Genomic DNA, 18,035 nt, shown 5'->3' with positions numbered 1-18,035 from the left:
TGAGATGTATATTTCCCCAGTTCCACAATGAGGAAAAATTAAGAGATGAGTAAAGTAGTCAACTTCCATTCATCCAAAAATAGAATTCTGGTTTTGGTTGTTTCCAACGGCTTCAGGCCTGTGCATGGTGTTGCAGCAGTGAAAGCGGCACAAGCTCTGTGGAAATGCTCAGTGTGGTACCCCTGTTGTGCCACTCCTCATGCTCCGACCTGAATTGCAACCTTCCAGTTTGCCTAGCTTGACTCTTACAACTCAGGGAAGGGACAGCCTCTCAGTCTTTGCAGTGTTGGCCCAGTGCCTTGCTCATAGTGGGCACTCAGGAAGTTTATTAATTCGTAAATGAATGCGTTGGGGATTGAATCCAGGAATGAAGAAGTGAATAAGGAAATGAATATGCCTGAGTACATAAAATATGCATTCTTCCAACGAAGAAAAGGAAAAGCATTTTGCTGGGAACGGCTGTCGGAGCAGCAGGCAAAGCCCTCTTGACTATTTTTTCCTCTGCTGTGACATCTTTCCATTTGTGATTTCCTCGGATTTGCTCCGCACTCAGCCTGAGACTCTGCTACTCTCGCTTGATTTCGACTCCATCCAGTATTTCTTGTTCCAGTTTGGGTGCCATCTGGATCCCAGGAGTAGCCTCTCCAAGAGACACACACCAGCAAGAAAGAGATGACGGACTCTCAGAGAAGGTCCCCTGCCCTCCTCCCCACCAGTGTGTTGAGATCCTGTCATCCCGCTGACAGGAGCCAATTTCACATTACTGATTCTAATTCACTCTTTTTCAAAGTACTGAACTGATGCCAAGTCTTGTTAGGAGTTTTGAAAAATCCTTGAGTTTTTGCTAATGTAGAACTAGAATAATAGATTTTTTTTTAAAGAGAAGCAATAAAGGAAGAGATCATCAAAAACAAATAATTACAAGCTTTGGGACATTCCCCTTTGGCTTCCAGCCTTCTCTGGACCTCTAGACCTGTGCAGATGTGTTTGCTCAGTAACAACCACTCAAGTAGTAAAGCCATCTTGCAGCGTGACAGAGGAGCTAAAGCAACAAAGGGGACTCCACATTCTAAAATTCTCCTTGTTAGGGGGATCCCTGGGTGGCTCAGCGGTTTAGCGCCTGCCTTCGTCCCGGGGCGTGATCCTGGAGTCCCGGGATCGAGTCCCGCGTCAGGCTTCTGCATGGAGCCTGCTTCTCTGTCTGCCTGTGTCTCTGCCCCTCTCTCTCTCTCTCTCTCTCTGTCTCTCAGGAATAAATAAATAAATAAAATCTTTAAAAATAATAATAAAAAAATAAAAATTCTCCTTGTTAAATAGGAGAGCTTTAGAGTGACGTCATGGGTTGGGACCAGGATCTAGAGCCCAGGAGGCTTCTAGGAGTGTAAACATGAAGTCACGCCAGTGCTCCTGCAGAAGCTCAATGGCCAGGCTGGTGTTTTCAGTGTTTCTTCCTAATCCCAGTCATTGGCCCCATTTTGACCATCACCATAGAAGTATCTATACCATCATCTGTCTTTGTGATCATTGCCTCATGACAACAGCGTTGATATGATCAAACTCCCAATAGCACTACTGCTGACATCTTAAAATGTCAGCTGCCTCCAGTTTGCCCTGACCCTCAAGATTGGGTTGGATACCATGTGTTTCATAGTAGACAACAGTAGTGGGAGCCACTGTCCTGAGCCTTTTCATCACTATACCAAGCAGGCTTTGCGTGTTATCTTATAACACCAATTATAGAATAATTGTCTGTTTTCTTTTCCATCTCCCTCAGGTGATGTAAGGACAAGGTCTGTGTCTTATCATAGTTGCTCAGTAAATAGATGTGGAGTGAATTAGCAACTGGTTTCACAGTCCTAACAGATGTCACTGTCCCCACCACTGCACAACCAGCACTGCCACATTGTAGGCACCACAACCTGCATCTCCTACCCTTCATCACTGTTACCGAGATCAAACATACTTAGCTCTTCTTGCATTACCTACCCTCAGCCTGTAGATTGTGTCACCATCCTTACATTTTTTTCAAGAAAATAATGGCTGTGTTTTATAAAATCTGGGCATGAAAATGTGGAAAGTTTCCAACTGGGTTCTGAAATAGGGATGGAGAAGAGCAGAGAAAAAAATGGCATGGGATTAAAAAAAAAAGAAGAAGAAAAGGGCATGGGGTAGGAGGGATGAATGATGGGGCTGACCCCCAGAATGGTCCAGCTTCACCAGTGTTAACACTGGGGGAAAGGAACAGGAGTGGGAACCTGCTGTGGCGGTGTGTCTGCTGTGGAAGGGCCGTGTCATACCTTCAGCTTCTCCAGGTGACTTTGCTCCTTCCCAGGGTCAGTGTTTTCCAAACCTTTACAATGGCCTGAATTCTGTCTATCGTCCCCTACCAAGTAAATATTCCATAGTTATCCTTCCTTCCTTCTTCCTTTCCTTCCTCCCTCTCTCACCCTCTCTCTGTTCCCCCTTCTTTTCTTTCTTTCCTTTCTCCTCCTTCCCTCCCCATCTCTTCCTCCCTCTCTCCTCTCTCCATCCTCCTTGTCCCTCTCCCTCTTCCTCCCCTCCTCCCTCCCACCCTTCCTCCCCTTTCTATAATCTTGGAAAGGGAACTGATACCCATTGAGATTTTTTCTGCCAGTTACTGTGCTAATTTTATTCATACACATCAACCTTCTTGCTGCTTCCTCTCAGCAAGCCGACACTGGCCTATTTTTCGAGGAGAAAACTGAGGCTCAGAGTGAGGAAGGAATTCATCCAAAGAAATGCCAATGATGAAGCAGCAGTTTGATCTGCTGTTTCAGACATCTGTCTTTCCATCCCCCCACCCTGCCTAGGCTAAAAACATCAAATTTCTCACCCTAGAAGTATCTATTATTTTCAAATGCAAGCAAATTGGTTTTCTTGACATTTGATTTAAGTTGGGAAGCTTGAGAAACCGGAGTCAGATTCCTGAGCCCCAGCAGCCCCCTGTTCATTCATTCACATTAGCCTCATCAGGTCATCTTAGCGCCGTGACTTTTCAAAGGGTCTGCCTATCCTGAATAAAGTTCTAGCAAGTTCCTTTCACTTCCAGTCCCCATCCTGATTTTCCCCTTGCATAGTCAAAAAGGCCATTTCAACCTAAATGTCCACAGAGGATGGACAGATTAAGAAAATATGGTAGATGCACACAGTGGATTATTCGGCCTTAGAAAGGAGGACATCCATATGTGACAGCTCGGCTGAACCTTGAGTACATTTCACTAAATGAAATAAGCCAATTACAAAGGACGCATACTGCATGATACCACTTATCTGAGATCTGTGAAATAGCCAAAGACATAGAGGCAGAGGGTAGAATAGTGGTTGCAACAGGCTGGGAAAGGGGAAAGTAGGGAGTTACTATTCAACTAGTATAAGTTTTAGTTATGAAAGATGACGAAGCTCTAGAGACCCGCATTGTGCCTGTGGTTAACAGTACTGTATCATACACTCTAGAATTTGTTAAACGGGTAGATCTTATGTTAAGTGTTCCTGCCAGAGTGAAAAGAAGTGGCGATGGTGGGGAGGGAGAGGCTACTTCAAAGAACAACTTAATTTTTAGAAAGCCAGATATAAATAAATATTTCACTGTCCAAGGATTTACAAATGTATTACACTCGAAGCCTCTTCCAGGGAAGATGTTGACTTTCATCTAAGCATTCCCCTCCCACTCTAACTTTCTGGACAACCTCTGGATTCCTCCTGAAATGGTAGCTGGGGAAAGGAGGGCCATTACCTGCTAAAACAGCGCCCAGCTTTGAGTAACTACAGGCAATTTTTCGATCATTACAGAGAAATATCCTCCAAGCAACACCAATTCCTCTATGAGATTAAGATATTGGGTCCAGAAAGACCATTAAGCCCCAGATCTCAGTAGGCCTGGAACATTTTGACATTAAACGGGACTCCATTCTGTTGTAATGGTGGTCAGGCTTCATGGATTTCCTTTGAGACATGAATTTTAATCTCCTTTAAAAAGCCCTACAGATATCTTGCTCTGGCTTAGCTCAGGCAATGAAAAAATGTTTTACACCGGAAGAAGACTACTGTTTTTACAAACTTGAGTTTGTTTTCATGGTACTGTTTAGACAGTGCAAAGAATTCACTCCTTCCATAGAACCTTTTCACTCAATACAAAAGTAGGATATTCTTTAAAAGAACAGAAGAGATTGTATAAGGAAGCAATATGTCCACTATTTAGGAAGTTCTCCATCAACTGGAAGTTGTTGTTTGTTTAAGATTTTATTTATTTATTCATAAGAGACACAACAGAGAGAGAGAGAGAGAGGCAGAGACACAGGCAGAGGGAGAAGCAGGCTCCATGCAGGGAGCCTGACGTGAGACTCAATCCCGGGTCTCCAAGATCACGCCCTGGGCTGAAGGTGGTGCTAAACCACTGAGCCATCCGGAAGTTGTTTTTTAAACATATTCCCTAGAGCTGAACTATCAAATAGAGTAACCACTAGCTACATATCAACTTTCTAAATTGAAGTTAAAACTAAATAAAATTTATTTTTCCAGGGTTTTATTTATTGATTTATTTTAGAGAAAGAGTGAGCACAAGCAGGGGAAGGGGCAGAGAAGGAAGGAGAATCTGAAACAGACTCCATGGTGAGCACAGAGCAACAACGTGGGGCTCGATCCCACAACAGCAAGATCATGACCTGAGCCAAAACCAAGAGTCGAATGCTTGACCGACTGAGCCACCCAGGTGCTCCCAAAAGTAACTCCCAAAATTTAGAGTTCAGTTCACCAGTCACAGCAGCCGTATTTGAAGTGCTCAATAGCCACATGGGCTACCATATTGGATATTGTAGACATAGAACTTTCCATCACACAGAAAGTTCAATGGGACAGTGCTGCTCTTGGGAGAAATCATGTATTTCACATCATATTTTCTAGTCCCCATCTCAACTCCACCACCACCCTCGCTTTGTTCTTCACTTGCCAAACAGAGTTCTTGTCTCTCTCAGCCAGGAAGTAGGAAAGCCGCTGTTTACTCTTGGCTAAAGGTGATAGAAAGCTAAACTCCTAGATACTTCAGAGGGAATTAGCCTTCATTAGCACGTCTTCCTTTTTAGATCACTCACCAGGGAAAGATACATGCATTCCAATGCCTGGAACCATGAAGTGCCTTAATAGGACCCACTTTGGTGCAGTTACAAATCACTTAAGTTAATCCATTTCTCCTGAGCTTTCTAAATGGTTAATTACATTCATTCTTTTACAGTATTGGCCTGAGTTCTGAGTTTAGGTCTAGATGCCTTGCACCCTCCCTGGCCCACTCCTGTTCCACCCCCAAACTAGAATAATTATATATTCTTGCTCTGCTCTGAGGTTCGGGAGAGCAAGGTCCATGTATTATTATTCATCTTTGTTTCTCCAGCGCCTAGCCAGAGTTTGGCATGTGAAAAGCACTCAGTGAATGTTTGTTGAAGAAATTATCTAATCAATTACATAATCAATCAAGATGTCTTCAGTTTTCCCAGTAGGACTTTCACTAATTATTCCTACAGAGATTTCATTCCCCAGCAGAGTGATTCTGAAGTCTGGCTACACATTAGAATCACTGGGGATCTCTTAGAACCTACCGATGCCAGGACCACGCTTCAGACCAGTACAACCCAAATCACTGATACTAGGGTTTAGGCATCAGTAGTTTGCTGAAAGCTCCCCCAAAGAATTGCAGCCAGGGGTGAGACTCACCATAGGGTTCTGATTTGGCAGCCATAAATATATTTTCATCCTTTTTTACACGCTCACCCACATCTCATCTCATCCACTGTCACTTTTCCTGTAAGATTAACAGGAGTCTAGTTAATAGTTAATTTGTTCAGTTATGGGACAAGTGTCCCCACTGCTCCAAACAGAGACTCTAGGAAGACAGACTCCCTGTGGAAGCTTTCTTTCAGTCTATTAATGAAGATTCAGGCTGGTACCATCTTCAAACGACATAAGAGACTCTCTTCTGTTAAATCCTCCCTGGAAGTGTACATTAGGAATAAATTTGATGTCATATTGAGTCTTGAAAAGCAGAATACAAACCTGCATGCGTGTCATCATAATAAGTGTGAGAAATGTATCTATAAGGGGAAAAAGAAGGCTTGAAGATAAATGAACAAAAACTCTAGTAGTAATTTGTGGGTAAAGCAAGCTGGAGGTTGGGGGGGCCTGGGAAAGAGATTCCAGGTGCTGGCCATGAGACTCAGTGGGGAGGAGGTGCCCTGGTGGCAGGGTCTCCCCACTGGCCGGATGAAATGCACAGGGTGCTCCAGAAGCTTTCCCCCAACAGGAGGAAGGGGATCCAAGGAATGACTGAGCCAGGATCAAAACAGGAAGGTCACCAGCACCAGGTACGAGAGGTGTGGCCAGGAGGATGAGCAGGCAAGACTCTGGCCAGAAAGGAGATTCCAGGGAGAAGACAGGATCAAGAATGGACTGAGGGGTTCAGGAATAAGGCCAGAAACTATGGGGAGGCCTTTTACATGCAGGTGCTCTATGTTGTCAAGCAGGGGTACTTTCTAAGGAGGGGCTTCCCACGAGTTTTTTTTTTTCTCTTTTTTTTTTTTTCCAAATGCCATCTAATAGTTTCCTAACATTAAAAACTGTGCGCCTGCACCTTCCAAAAGTGTACCACAGGAAAAAGAAATAGAAGATAAAGATATTTATTGAGCATCTACTGTGTGCCTAGCACCAAACAAGACCTCACACACGTCTCAATCAGTCCTCTCCAGAAACCTGAGACAACGTTAACGTTATCGTCAGCACTTTAAAGATGAGAAGACAAGCTGACCAGCTTGTTGTCCGAGGATCACACAGAACACCGTGGCACAGCTAGGGTTCAATCCACATCTGTGTGACTCCAGAGAGATGCCTTTTCTCCCACACCCAGACCAGGCTTTGTCTGAATGGACGGAAATGGCCTGTCCCACCGCAGCATCACTCCTGACCCAAGGCCACTTCTTCCGTCACCAGGAAAGTGACGGACTCATACCAGTGCTGGTTAGCCTCACACATTTTCATTATATGGTGGGGGTTTTATGAGACTCTACCACAGGCTGTTTTTCAAATTTATTTAATTCATCCATCATGCTCTGAAGCCATTTGCTTTTTTATATTGGACAGATGTAATGAGATTTTGGACACTAAAAAATGTTTTTATTAAAAGTTATGACCCAGAGCTAGTTGGTAGGGGCTGTGCCATAAATCCCTAGAAGTGTGTGAATTTATAAAGGATGTAGAGACATAACCTTAACCTTTTAGGCCACACCATAGATTACAGGATCACTTAGGCTAATATTGCCTGCCCCCCCCCACCTCTGGCCAAATAGAACCATAATAATAGTAATTTATGTGGTTAACAGATGTGGTTGCTCTTCCTCTCCTCTTTGCCACAGTTGACTCCAGGAGAGCCAGGGTCTGGTGGAAGCAGGTGGTTGAAGACAGAAATGGTGGTGATGAGCCTGAAGGCCCTGCTGTGGTGGGTGTGGGCACATTGGTTCTCCTACTCTGCTCTGCAGCCCTATAACTAGGAAGCTCTCCTCAAAAGCAGGGAATGATGCAATTATTTCTATTCATGCATAATACTCCGCTTTAATGTCAATATTGTCAGATCTGTACTAATGTTGCAGTACTTCGAAATCATCCAAAAAATGATTAGCTTGTGCATATTGACCAAAACATGATGACTAAAAAAATATATGTAATAGACACCATATATATTATCTATAATATATATTATTCTTGAGAATTTGGTAATTAACATTTGTTTAGCAGAGTGCCAGGGTGTCCAGTGGTGAGCACAGTACAACAAAAGACTTTAAAAGGAAATTGTAATAGAGAAGTTTATTACTCACAGGTCCTGGAGGAGGTACGTAGTACACTTCAAGAGGTGACTCGGGGAAAGTCAAGGCAGGGTGCAGGCGGAGAAAGTATGGCAAGTATGGTAACTAAGGTGCGTACCTTTATTAGGGCCCACAAGTGACGGGCTTTGGGGTCCCAGATTGGTCAGTTCACACCAAAAAGGGCAGGGTTTTGGTAAGCTCCACAGAGATCTTCTCTAAGGGGCAAGGTGGGAGAGACTACTAATCACAAGCCATTGGGAGAGTCATACTAGGAATTTACAATTACTTGTGACTCTGCTGTTTATCCAGGGTCTGCCTCATGGGAGAGGCTGAGGTCAGGCCCCTGAAGTTAGCTGAGCCACGCAAATGGATGCCAGTGCAGCAATATGGAGTAGTTTAGTGAAATCCTCAACAATTACAAACAATAAAATACAAAATTAACAAAACAATTAGATCTGGTCAACTGCCAGCCACTTTTAAAACATGCATTTGTTCATATATTTTTGAGCACTGCTAGGTGCCAGATCCTCTACGAGTAGCCAAGATTCAGGAATAAATACAGCCTGGCTGTGCTTCTGGAAGCACAATGTAATCCGCACAGATGATGTGCTATTACTCTGATGATTTTCAGCTCAGAGGATCAAGGGGAGCTTCATGGAAGAGGTGGCCTTCCAGCTGGGTTTGAGGAATTTGGTACTTCAAACTTGCAGAGATGAGAAGAAGAGCCTTTCAAGCAGAGGGGACGGCATGCATAAGGGCACTCACAAAACTAGCTGTTCACAGACTACTCTGAAGAGCTAAGAGTTTGGCTAAAGCACATGATAGTATTTTTTCCTTTTAAAACTTTTCCTTTTCCTTGAGTGTAAATAAACATCATGCTTTTATCTGTTGCCAGCATTGAGGCTGGCTAGGTAATGCCTGGAATATCAGGAAGATAGACTTTAAACCTACAAACTTACCACTGCTGGCTTTCCTCCTGGTCAGGCCCGTGTTTTATCATCTACTTCTGCTGGGAACACACTGGCCACAGCTCCTGCCTGAGGAGACCGTGGGAGCAGAGAGCATAGATACCGTCATCATTAAACTCATAAATCCATGCCATTTGTGTGTCAGACTCTTCATCCTCATTCATCATCCCTTACACTTTCAGAACGGTCAACCATTTGAGGATTTTGAAGAACGGTTTGCTGCGGCCACCCCGGTAAGAATGAGAGGGCCCTATCTGATTAACTGTTTCAGGTCATGATCCCATCGTTCATTTCATGCTCATAAGTCGTGCCTTGTGGTTACAGAACAGAAACCTGCCGATGGACTTTGATGAGATTTTAGAGGCAACAAAGGTAAGGCCTCCAGGCTCTTGTTAAATGAGAGTCGTTCTGGTCATTCTCATGCATCCCATATTCTCCTCACCCAGCCTGCGTGAAGGGCAGCTGCCAGCTGTGCCCCAGTGGGTGCCTAGTGTGATATTCACAGGCAGATTATTGCTGAGCCCTATGATGAGGTCAGAGAGTATGTGTGTATGAGAGACAGAGAGAGAGAGAGAGAGTGTGTGTGTGTGTGTGTGTGTTTGTATGTGTGTGTATTCCATTGAACAAATATTTTTCAAGCTTCCAACATATCCCAGGCATTCTGATAGATGCTAGATATTTAGTAAAATGGGAGGACAGACTGTCCTCAAGGAGATCACGTGTCACAGTGCAACATTGCACAGCCTTGGTAAGATGAAGTAGGTTAGTCTAGTGTAGTGCACTAGAACCTAGTATACCAGGGGTTCAGGCACATAAGCAGGATGTGTTGAGTGCACCTAAGTGAATAAAAACCAGGCAAGGCTTCCATTGGGTGGGTATACCCTGGACTAGATGTACTGGTTGGTAACACAGGCCACCTCTGGCTAGAGGGTATTTGGAAAGTCTCTAGGACAGGGCTCCTCAACCTTGGCTGCAAATTAGAATCATCAGGATTCTTTTAAAATCCCAGTTATGAGGCTGTACTTCAAACCATCTGATTCAGAATCTCTTAGGAGTGGGAACCAGGCAGCCGTATTTCCCCCCAGGTATGTCCAGGGTTGAGAACCGCTGATCTAAGAGTATCATATAATCTGTTCTGGACAATGGGATGGGGCACATATTGAGTTAGGAAACACTTCCCAGAAAGAAAAAAAAAAAAAGTCCTCTAATTTCTGTCCTGAAGGATGAGTGGGAAAGGCAATTGGGAAAGGAATGTATGTTCTCAGTAGAAGGAGGAACGTGTGCAAAGGCCCTGAGATGGCCCCTCCTGTTGTAACTCTGTAACTCCTGTTTCTCTTCTCCATTATGTTGCCCTGATTTTATCGATGGTCTGTCTTTCCATGAAATAGCCAGCCCAGGAGAATAAGAGCGGGAACAGGCTCATATCCCCTCTTCTCAGTACAGCAGCTGATGCTCAGTAGGGGCTCCATACTTTTCCTACACGAAGGAGCTCCTGATGCCAAAACATAAGGAGTGGGCCTGTGAGAATGTGTTTTGGGGGTCAGCCAAGGACAACTCAGCCTTCATCAATGGCGCTTTCAGAATTTCTCTGCAGGAGGAGCCTAGGAGTCCACTTGCAGCCATCTAGTTGAAAGAAGGACCAGGGAACTAATCTCGAAACAGCAGTGGCACAACACTCTAAATATTACTCGAAAATCATCGCTTTTTCATATCAAAGAATGGCTGTGAAGGGGCTGGCCCAGGGGAGAGATTCAGGGCCTTCCTCCTCAACAACCAAGCTACCTTGAGCCCCTTCACTGGACTGGGCACCCTCCAGTATTCCCGTGGGAAATGCCCAGGGCCAGAAGAAGGCAGAATCTGCCATTGGCAGCCTCATCTCTACCAGAAGATCTCTGCAGTGCTGGTAATGGAAAGGCGAATAGGCATCTTGAACTGACCTTCCAGTGGAGTTCTTCGGATGGATGTCTGTTTCGGCAGACCCTTCGGGAACCGTAGCTTCTGGTTAGAGAATATTGTGGCTATACTCCCACCATCTAGGGATGCTAAGTAGGGCTTGTGAAGGGATAGATAAACGAGGTGTTGCTTGGCCTGTGGGTCAAGCCCAGCTTCTTTTAGCCCACTGATCATGGGTAAGTCTCATCACCTCTCAGTCTCAGCTCATGTGCAAAAAAGGACAGATAGACAGCTATGCCACCAGTGAGCTCAGGTAGCGTCAAACATGATGATAACGTATTGGAAAATGTATTGTAAACTATAAAATGTTCGACAAATGTGAATGGTTAGTTTTAATTCTCTCGAGGCCATTAAAATGATTAATTACAACAATATTATCAGATGGAACATGGTTTGTTAGGTTACAAATAAAAGGAGTATGGCGAGCATGGTGGGGAGGGGTGTGAAAATAGATACTATTCCAGATTCTCAATCACATATGGTTATTAGAATTATTTTTAATTTTATGGCCTAAGAATCCCCCTTTTCTATAAAATTTAATTAACTCAAGTTTCTATTTAAACAGCAAATCCAATGGAATGAAATAACAATCTATGTTTTATGCCTCTGCATGTTTTTCTCGTTTAATCCTTGAGTGAAAATCATCTGGTAAGAGGAAAGTCTATATCTCAAGAATGAAGGTTATTTTAAAAGTTGTGCTTAAGGAGAAAATTAGCCAATAAATTATATTTATGATGTTAGTAAAAGTGTGCCACGGGTTCAACACATTTGAAATGTAAATTGTGTGACTTAATTATTAACTTCATTTTATTATTTTCCTACCACTGAAAATAGTTGTAAGCCATTTTAAAAGCATTGAGTCCCAATTGCAAGGAAGCCTAGAAGCTTCATGTTAATCGATTAAATAGAAGTATTCCTTATATGAATCTGGAAGAAAGCATAAGGATTGGTATAGTTTCACCGAATGACATAAAATACTGTAAACATGGTAAAGACTCTTTGGCCGAGACAAGCCAGTATCTATAGAGTCCAGCCGGGTCTGGTCCCACTGTGACCTTACTCCTGTCCACTTTGCTGGCCTGCTTCCTGCTGCCCTCCACCCTCATGCTCATTACAAACTGCTTTTCTGCCCACATGCTCAGACCCTCCAGGCCTCTTTCCTTTCTGCTCATGTACTTGCACCAGCCTGGATTGTCCTTCCTCTTCTTGTTTGCCTGACTGACTGCCTCATCTTCAGAATTCAGATCAGATCTCTTCCCTTTAGAAAACTCTCCTTAAGCTTCTTTGCCAAAAGCTGGCCGAGTCCCTTTCTCTGTTCTCCCACAGAGACCCCTGTTGCCATCTCTGCCACATTGCTTTGAAATCATCTACTTCTGTGGATCATCCCGCCAGACTGCAAGCTCATCTTGGCATTTCTCACTATTCTGTTCACTGCACCTAGCACCCAAGAGGTGCCCAGCATGTATGGAAAAGGCATTGTGTAGTTGGGAAGGAAATTAATGTGTGTAGGGCCCTACTGTGTGCCCAACGCTGTTATTTAGTCTGAAACCTTAAGAGGAAGAATTGAAAGTTCAATAAGCAAGCTAAACTTATTTCAGCAAAAAGAGTCTTTTGTGCCTTTTTAACAAGGCTTAGATGAACTTCAAAGAAATTCCTGTTATTAATATTGTCAATAAATCTGCAAAGGAAGTAGTATCATCTCTACCATCCAGGTAAGGGAACTATAGCTCCAAGGAGTTGCAGAGGTTGGAGGTGAATCCATCAACAGCTGGGGGACCTTTTCCAGGGCCCAGAGCCCACTTACTCTTCAGAAGGAGAGAATGATGTTTAGTTTTATGGTACTAAATTAGTTTTTTGGTACTAAGTGTTCAGACTTAGAAATGCCTGGATACTGCAGAATCCAGGTGCAGGGGGCCTGCGTGGCAGGCAGGCAGGCAGACTCTTCCAGTCCTTTCTATTGATTGATGTTTTTAGGTTCCCCCAATCACCAGTCTCCCTCTCTTCTCTGTCCCAGGGGTAACAGCTGCATCCTGGGCACTAAGAAACTCAAGCTATGGAGCCAGAAAGGTCTGAAGAGATCTTTTAGCCTGTCCCCTGCATTTTACAGATGAGCTGAAAATGTTTTTTCCCCAGTGGGCAGGTTTTGCACAAAGCATATGATTATATACTTTAAGGCAGGCTGTTTGGTTCCTGCCCATAGACTTCCTACAGTCTCTGAAGCTGGAAGTGTATGCAGATTAATTTCTAAGTATATCTTAAAGGGTTTCTTCTGCTGCTATGGCTGGCCTTGCTCAGACACTCCTGTATGATGGATGGGAATATAGACAATACAGTGTCTGTAGTGATGGAGTTCCTAGCAGTGATTAATAGTGTAGATACTGGGCTGTTTTTGTTCCCCTTCCTGGTATTAAATGATATGTTTTCTTTTCTTCCAACTACATTTTTTATCCAAGGCTGGCATTTTCAGAGACTCTCATTTGACTGTATGCTCTTTATGGAGAAAATTCAAGTCCTGGCTTTTGTGACCTTGGGGTCTCCTCTGTAAGACTCAGTTGATTGATCTGTAGAAATGGGGATGATGAATTATACCTCTGAGGTTTGTGGTAGTGGGAGCATTTGCTGAGAAGTAGCCAAAAAGTCCTATCTCCTTATAGCTGGCACATAGAAGGCACTTTGTACATGTATGCGCACTCATAAAAGAAAAGTAGTGAGGCCATCACCTTCTTGCCTTTATGTCCTGGAGAAGAGAGACAGCACTGCACTTGATGGTGAATCAGAGTGAAGTGGTATGACGGGTTACGGGAGGTGGCTAAGCTGGAATCCCCTTAACTAAGCCCAGATAAACTGCCAGACACACTGAAGCAAGAATTGATTCCAGCTGCATCCCAGATGTTGTCTTTACGATCATGAAGTATGGTAATGGCCAGCTGGGCTTACTGTTTGTATAGTCATGATGACAAAGAAGCAAGGGTCCTCATGTCACACCGTTTTAAAGCAGTGCCCAGTAGCATTGGCTTCCCTTGTGGTGACTTCATTATCTTTGTGTCTTTTCAGGCTGTGACCCAATTAGAACTTTTTGGGGATATGTCGACCCCTCCTGATATAACCTCTCCCCCCGTAAGTATGCACTGCAGCTCAACCCTCCCTCCCTCCCCTTCTCTTCTTCAGCTGCACGGTGGTGAGAAGAAGGGCCTTGGGTAAAAGAAGGCTGCTGGTGGGTTTCACCTCTGCCTCTTTCAAATTGTGTGATTTGGGAGAATTAACCAGCAATCTGAAACCTTGGTTTCCTCTGCTGCTTTTTAAAGGAATTATAAGGCTTCTGTTTTGAGAAGCAAGTGAAACCATGCATCAGCAATTATGAGATACTTGGGTACTTGCTATTCTGTTGGTCAGTGGAGAAAGACATAACTGGGATGAGGTCCCTATCTGCAAGGAGCACACAGTCTAGCTGGGAACATGGGCCAGAAACTCAACAGGACTATAGACACGATGAGGCATTTGTCAGCACCTGCCCAGAGTCCACCCAGCCCAGTGTTCAGCCTAGGAAATGAGGTATCCTCCCTCTGCCTTGTCCTGTCTCCTGCCTTCTTTCCTTCCTCTCTCTCCCTCTCTTCTTTTTGTCTTCTCCTCCCTTCTCCCCTGCCTCCTAGCTTCACTGAGCTTCTCATGAAGCTTTGGATTCCCCACTCTAGTCTCAGCCAGGGTATATAGCCCATTGCTTGTCATTATTATAAGTCACTGATTGCAGGAGGATAGAGATTACAGGGAACCCTAATTTAAAAATGAAAAGAAAAAAGAATTCAACCCTAAGCAAAATTGAATCCTGGTGCTTTGAGAACTGGTTGCATTCAAAGGCAACCCTATGAAAAAAAAAATTAAAAAATTTAGAAAAGGCAACCCTATGGCCACAGCAAAGAACAGAACCCAGAAGCCCCATCCAGGTCCTCTCCTGCCCCTTCCCTGGAAGCAGGAGGTGGGCAGAGAGCAATGAACCACAGCTGCACCAGCAGAAGCTGCTGGGAGAGGGCAGCTCCTCTGGGCTCCGCACAGTTGTACATACCGAGGATGGTGCTATGTGGTTTATTGGGGAGACGCACCTTACAGAGAAAAGGCTGTAATCTCAGCACGGAGGACAGATGGCATGAGACTCTACTGCCCACAGCTGCCGCCAGGGACACTAGACACAGCTGCCCTGCTCCCGACATCTGATGTCCAGAGCAGACGTGACAGGGGACAGCAGCTCCTGTCTCCGGGGAAGCTGGTGCAGCTCGAACCAGTCTCCTTTTCTCCTCCATCCCAGGGGTAAGAGCTGCATCTTGGGCATGTAGAAACTCAAGCTGTGGGGCCAGAAATATCTGAAGAAATCTTCTAGCCTGTCCCCTGCATTTTACAGATGAGCAAACTGAGGCCTAGAGAGGGCACATGACTCCCCCTAAGATCACGTGGGGGAAACAGAACAGCCCCACTTGTGTTTAAAAGTGCTTAACGCAGCAGCTCATGGCTGTTTCTGGCCCTGAACCCAAGTGCAGTCCAAATGGGTATTTAATAATCCCCAGAACAATGCCACTCCACCCGCAGGCTGCTGGTCTAAAAATGGCCCTGTCTAATTGCCGTGGTTTCAGGATTAATTGCTTGCCCCAGACTGTTCCAAGGGGAAAAGAAAAATAAGGATACAATGGCATCGCTTAGACATACTTTATAGGAGAAAGGCTGCTGTAAATGGGTGTGAGCCTTTAAAAAACTGAGTACTGATGCTTTTCTTTGAGTGCCCCCTCAGTATCCCTTCTGTCTGTTTGATTTGTCCCAGTACCTCTCACCTTCCCCACCAGTGCATGCAATGGACCTGTCTCGGGTTCCAGCAGAGGCTGGGTAATTTAGAGTTTGCTGCTCCTCAGGCTTCAGTTTTTTTATCATTTGAAAATATTTCCTTGTCTATGCACGTAGAGACTCACACAGAATGTGGGAGGCACCAGGAGACAGGGGTCTCTGTTCTAGTCTCTGAGCTCTATTTGGTCATTTCGTCAGGCTGTTTATTTACTGTGTATTAAGTGACAAACCCTGAATTAGGTGCACAGTGGATCCTGAGTGGGTTCATGTCAGTTTAAGTTGACCCCCTCTAAAGGATGAAAGCTACATATTGTGGAATAATTCGATGGCCTGAAAAACACCCCCAAGGAGCAGGGGCTAGAACCAAAGAGTTGAGATTCTGGCCACTGTTTGCTGAGCACCTGCTAATGCACCTCAGCATGGTACTAAGTGATTTAAATGCAGGATCTCACTTCATTATCACAGCTGCTAAAAGGTAGGTCTCATTTGTCCTGTTTTATGGTCAGTGTATACAACCAGCTTGTGGTCTGCACACCACATGTGTGGCCTGGACCATGGCTGGCTTCTCCAGTCCCTCCTGCCCCTGCTTCCTGCACCTACTGCCTCTCATCCTTGACGGCTCCTGAGCCCAGTTTCCCAGGGACCTCACACACCTTCTGCACCCCCCTCTCTCTCTAACAGACTCCTGCAACTCCAGGTGATGCCTTTATCCCGTCTTCATCTCAGACACTTCCGGCGAGTGCAGACATGTTTAGTTCTGTACCTTTCGGCACTGCTGCTGTACCCTCAGGTAAGCTGTCTTCGGCCCGCTTCCCTTCCTTCGGCCTCCACCTGTCAAGGAAGAGAAAGGGTTGATGTGAACCAGCTGTCAAATTATGCCCGAAGACTTGCGGAACCACCAGCCTCTCCTGTGACTCTTCAGATGACTTTGAGAGGCTGCCATTGGGAGGTGGGGGAGCATTTGCACACCTGTGGTAGACTGTAGGCTGGAATTCAGTGAAGTCTTTCACCTGGAAAGGTCAAAATTCTAGGTTACTCAGTAGTAGACAGCTTCAGGGAGCCCAGTGCACATACAGCCGTGTAAATTAGTGCGAATTCTCCTCGTGTGCATCCCAGCCAAAGGGAGGGAGGATGGCAGGTGGGGGGAAGTATGAACTCTCCACAGACCTCTTGGGATCAGATTGCCTCCTTTGGTAGAGATTTGAGAATGGGGAGGCTCTCCATGCAAAGCGAGGTGCTGAGGGGACAGAGCCAAACTGCTAACAGTGAACTGGGAAGGTGATGGGGCTTTTAATGATTTTGAAAGTATTTGTTCTGTTTTCTAAGCATTCTTTAATATATATAAATATATGTACTGCTTTTACAACAGGTTGTGCATATATGTGTGCATACGTATATATAGTGACAGTATTGCAGGTGAGGTACAAATTGGCAGGATCTCCTTTCTTAACTTGTCTCCATGGCATCAGGCACTCCATGTAGCCAGACCGCTTGACTTGGCACAGGCCAGAGGGGGTATTCCACTCTTTACATACATGAGAGCCTTAAAGACTGTTTTCTTTCTATGTATTTGAAATCTGTGGCTTCATCTTTCTATTTTATTCTTATATACAGCCAAAAGAACCTGAATATTTCCTTTTTTTTAGGAAAATATTTTTATTTATTTGTTTGAGGGAGGGAGTGTGGACATGCAAGCAGGGGGCAGGAAGCAGAGGGAGAGGGAGAGAATCCTCAAGCAGGCTACACCAAGATGAGCATGGGGTCCAACAATGTGGGACTCGATCTCACAACACCAAGATCATGACCTGAGCCAAAATCAGCAGCCCCCAACAGTTAACCAACTGAACCACCCAGGAGTCCTGAGCCTGAATATTTTCAAATATACATTTCCTTGAGTTTTTCTCTATAAACAATTCTAGCTACATAGAGTTAGAAGCAAATTCTTGCCACCGAATATGAACCTTGCTGTTATTCAAAATGAAGTAAAAATTCACACTCTATTCTGAAATAGTTAAAATTATTCCCCATAAGCCCAGAGATCATTATGCACTTTCAGAAGCAACAGAGGTCGGTAGCCATTGGATCTAGCTAACACTTTAGAATCTGCAAGTAATGCAGACTTTTAATTGCTGAGCTTCCCAATCAATCTGTTTTACCCGTCTCTAAAATGGGACTGTGGTGATGGCTGGTTTTCCTTACCTAAAATGGATATTAAAATCTCCTCGGGAATAGTGTAATAGAATGCATCATTTAAAATAAGAGTAACAGTTTTCCATCAGAAATCTATCACCTTCCCATGTTGAAATTACCATGCTTTCCCCTCATTATCTGATCTATGAAGATGATGTGCTGAGACAGGTAATGGGAACGATCAGCCCCAAACTTAACCAACTTGCAGATGTGTTCATTCCACAAATATCCACTC

The 18,035-nt window shown here is 44.5% G+C and overlaps 1 protein-coding gene across 25 annotated transcripts in view; it reads left to right on the top strand.

Annotated features, from left to right (window-relative positions):
* Positions 1–18,035, top strand: part of DAB1 (DAB adaptor protein 1) — a 1,166,965-nt gene that overhangs the window by 1,123,608 nt on the left and 25,322 nt on the right. For 23 of the 25 annotated variants that reach the window (XM_077891933.1, XM_077891931.1, XM_077891932.1 and 20 more), the window contains 4 exons: positions 9,013–9,063; positions 9,155–9,202; positions 13,838–13,900; positions 16,292–16,400. In XM_077891933.1, the coding sequence (XP_077748059.1) occupies positions 9,013–9,063; positions 9,155–9,202; positions 13,838–13,900; positions 16,292–16,400 (271 nt within the window). The remainder of the gene's footprint in view (positions 1–9,012; positions 9,064–9,154; positions 9,203–13,837; positions 13,901–16,291; positions 16,401–18,035) is intronic. The other 2 variants (XM_077891953.1, XM_077891951.1) reach the window with 1 other exon arrangement.

Source organism: Canis aureus, chromosome 3, assembly GCF_053574225.1.
Source record: "Canis aureus isolate CA01 chromosome 3, VMU_Caureus_v.1.0, whole genome shotgun sequence".
Classification (NCBI taxonomy): domain Eukaryota; kingdom Metazoa; phylum Chordata; class Mammalia; order Carnivora; family Canidae; genus Canis; species Canis aureus.
This window is presented reverse-complemented; position numbering and strand designations above follow the sequence as displayed.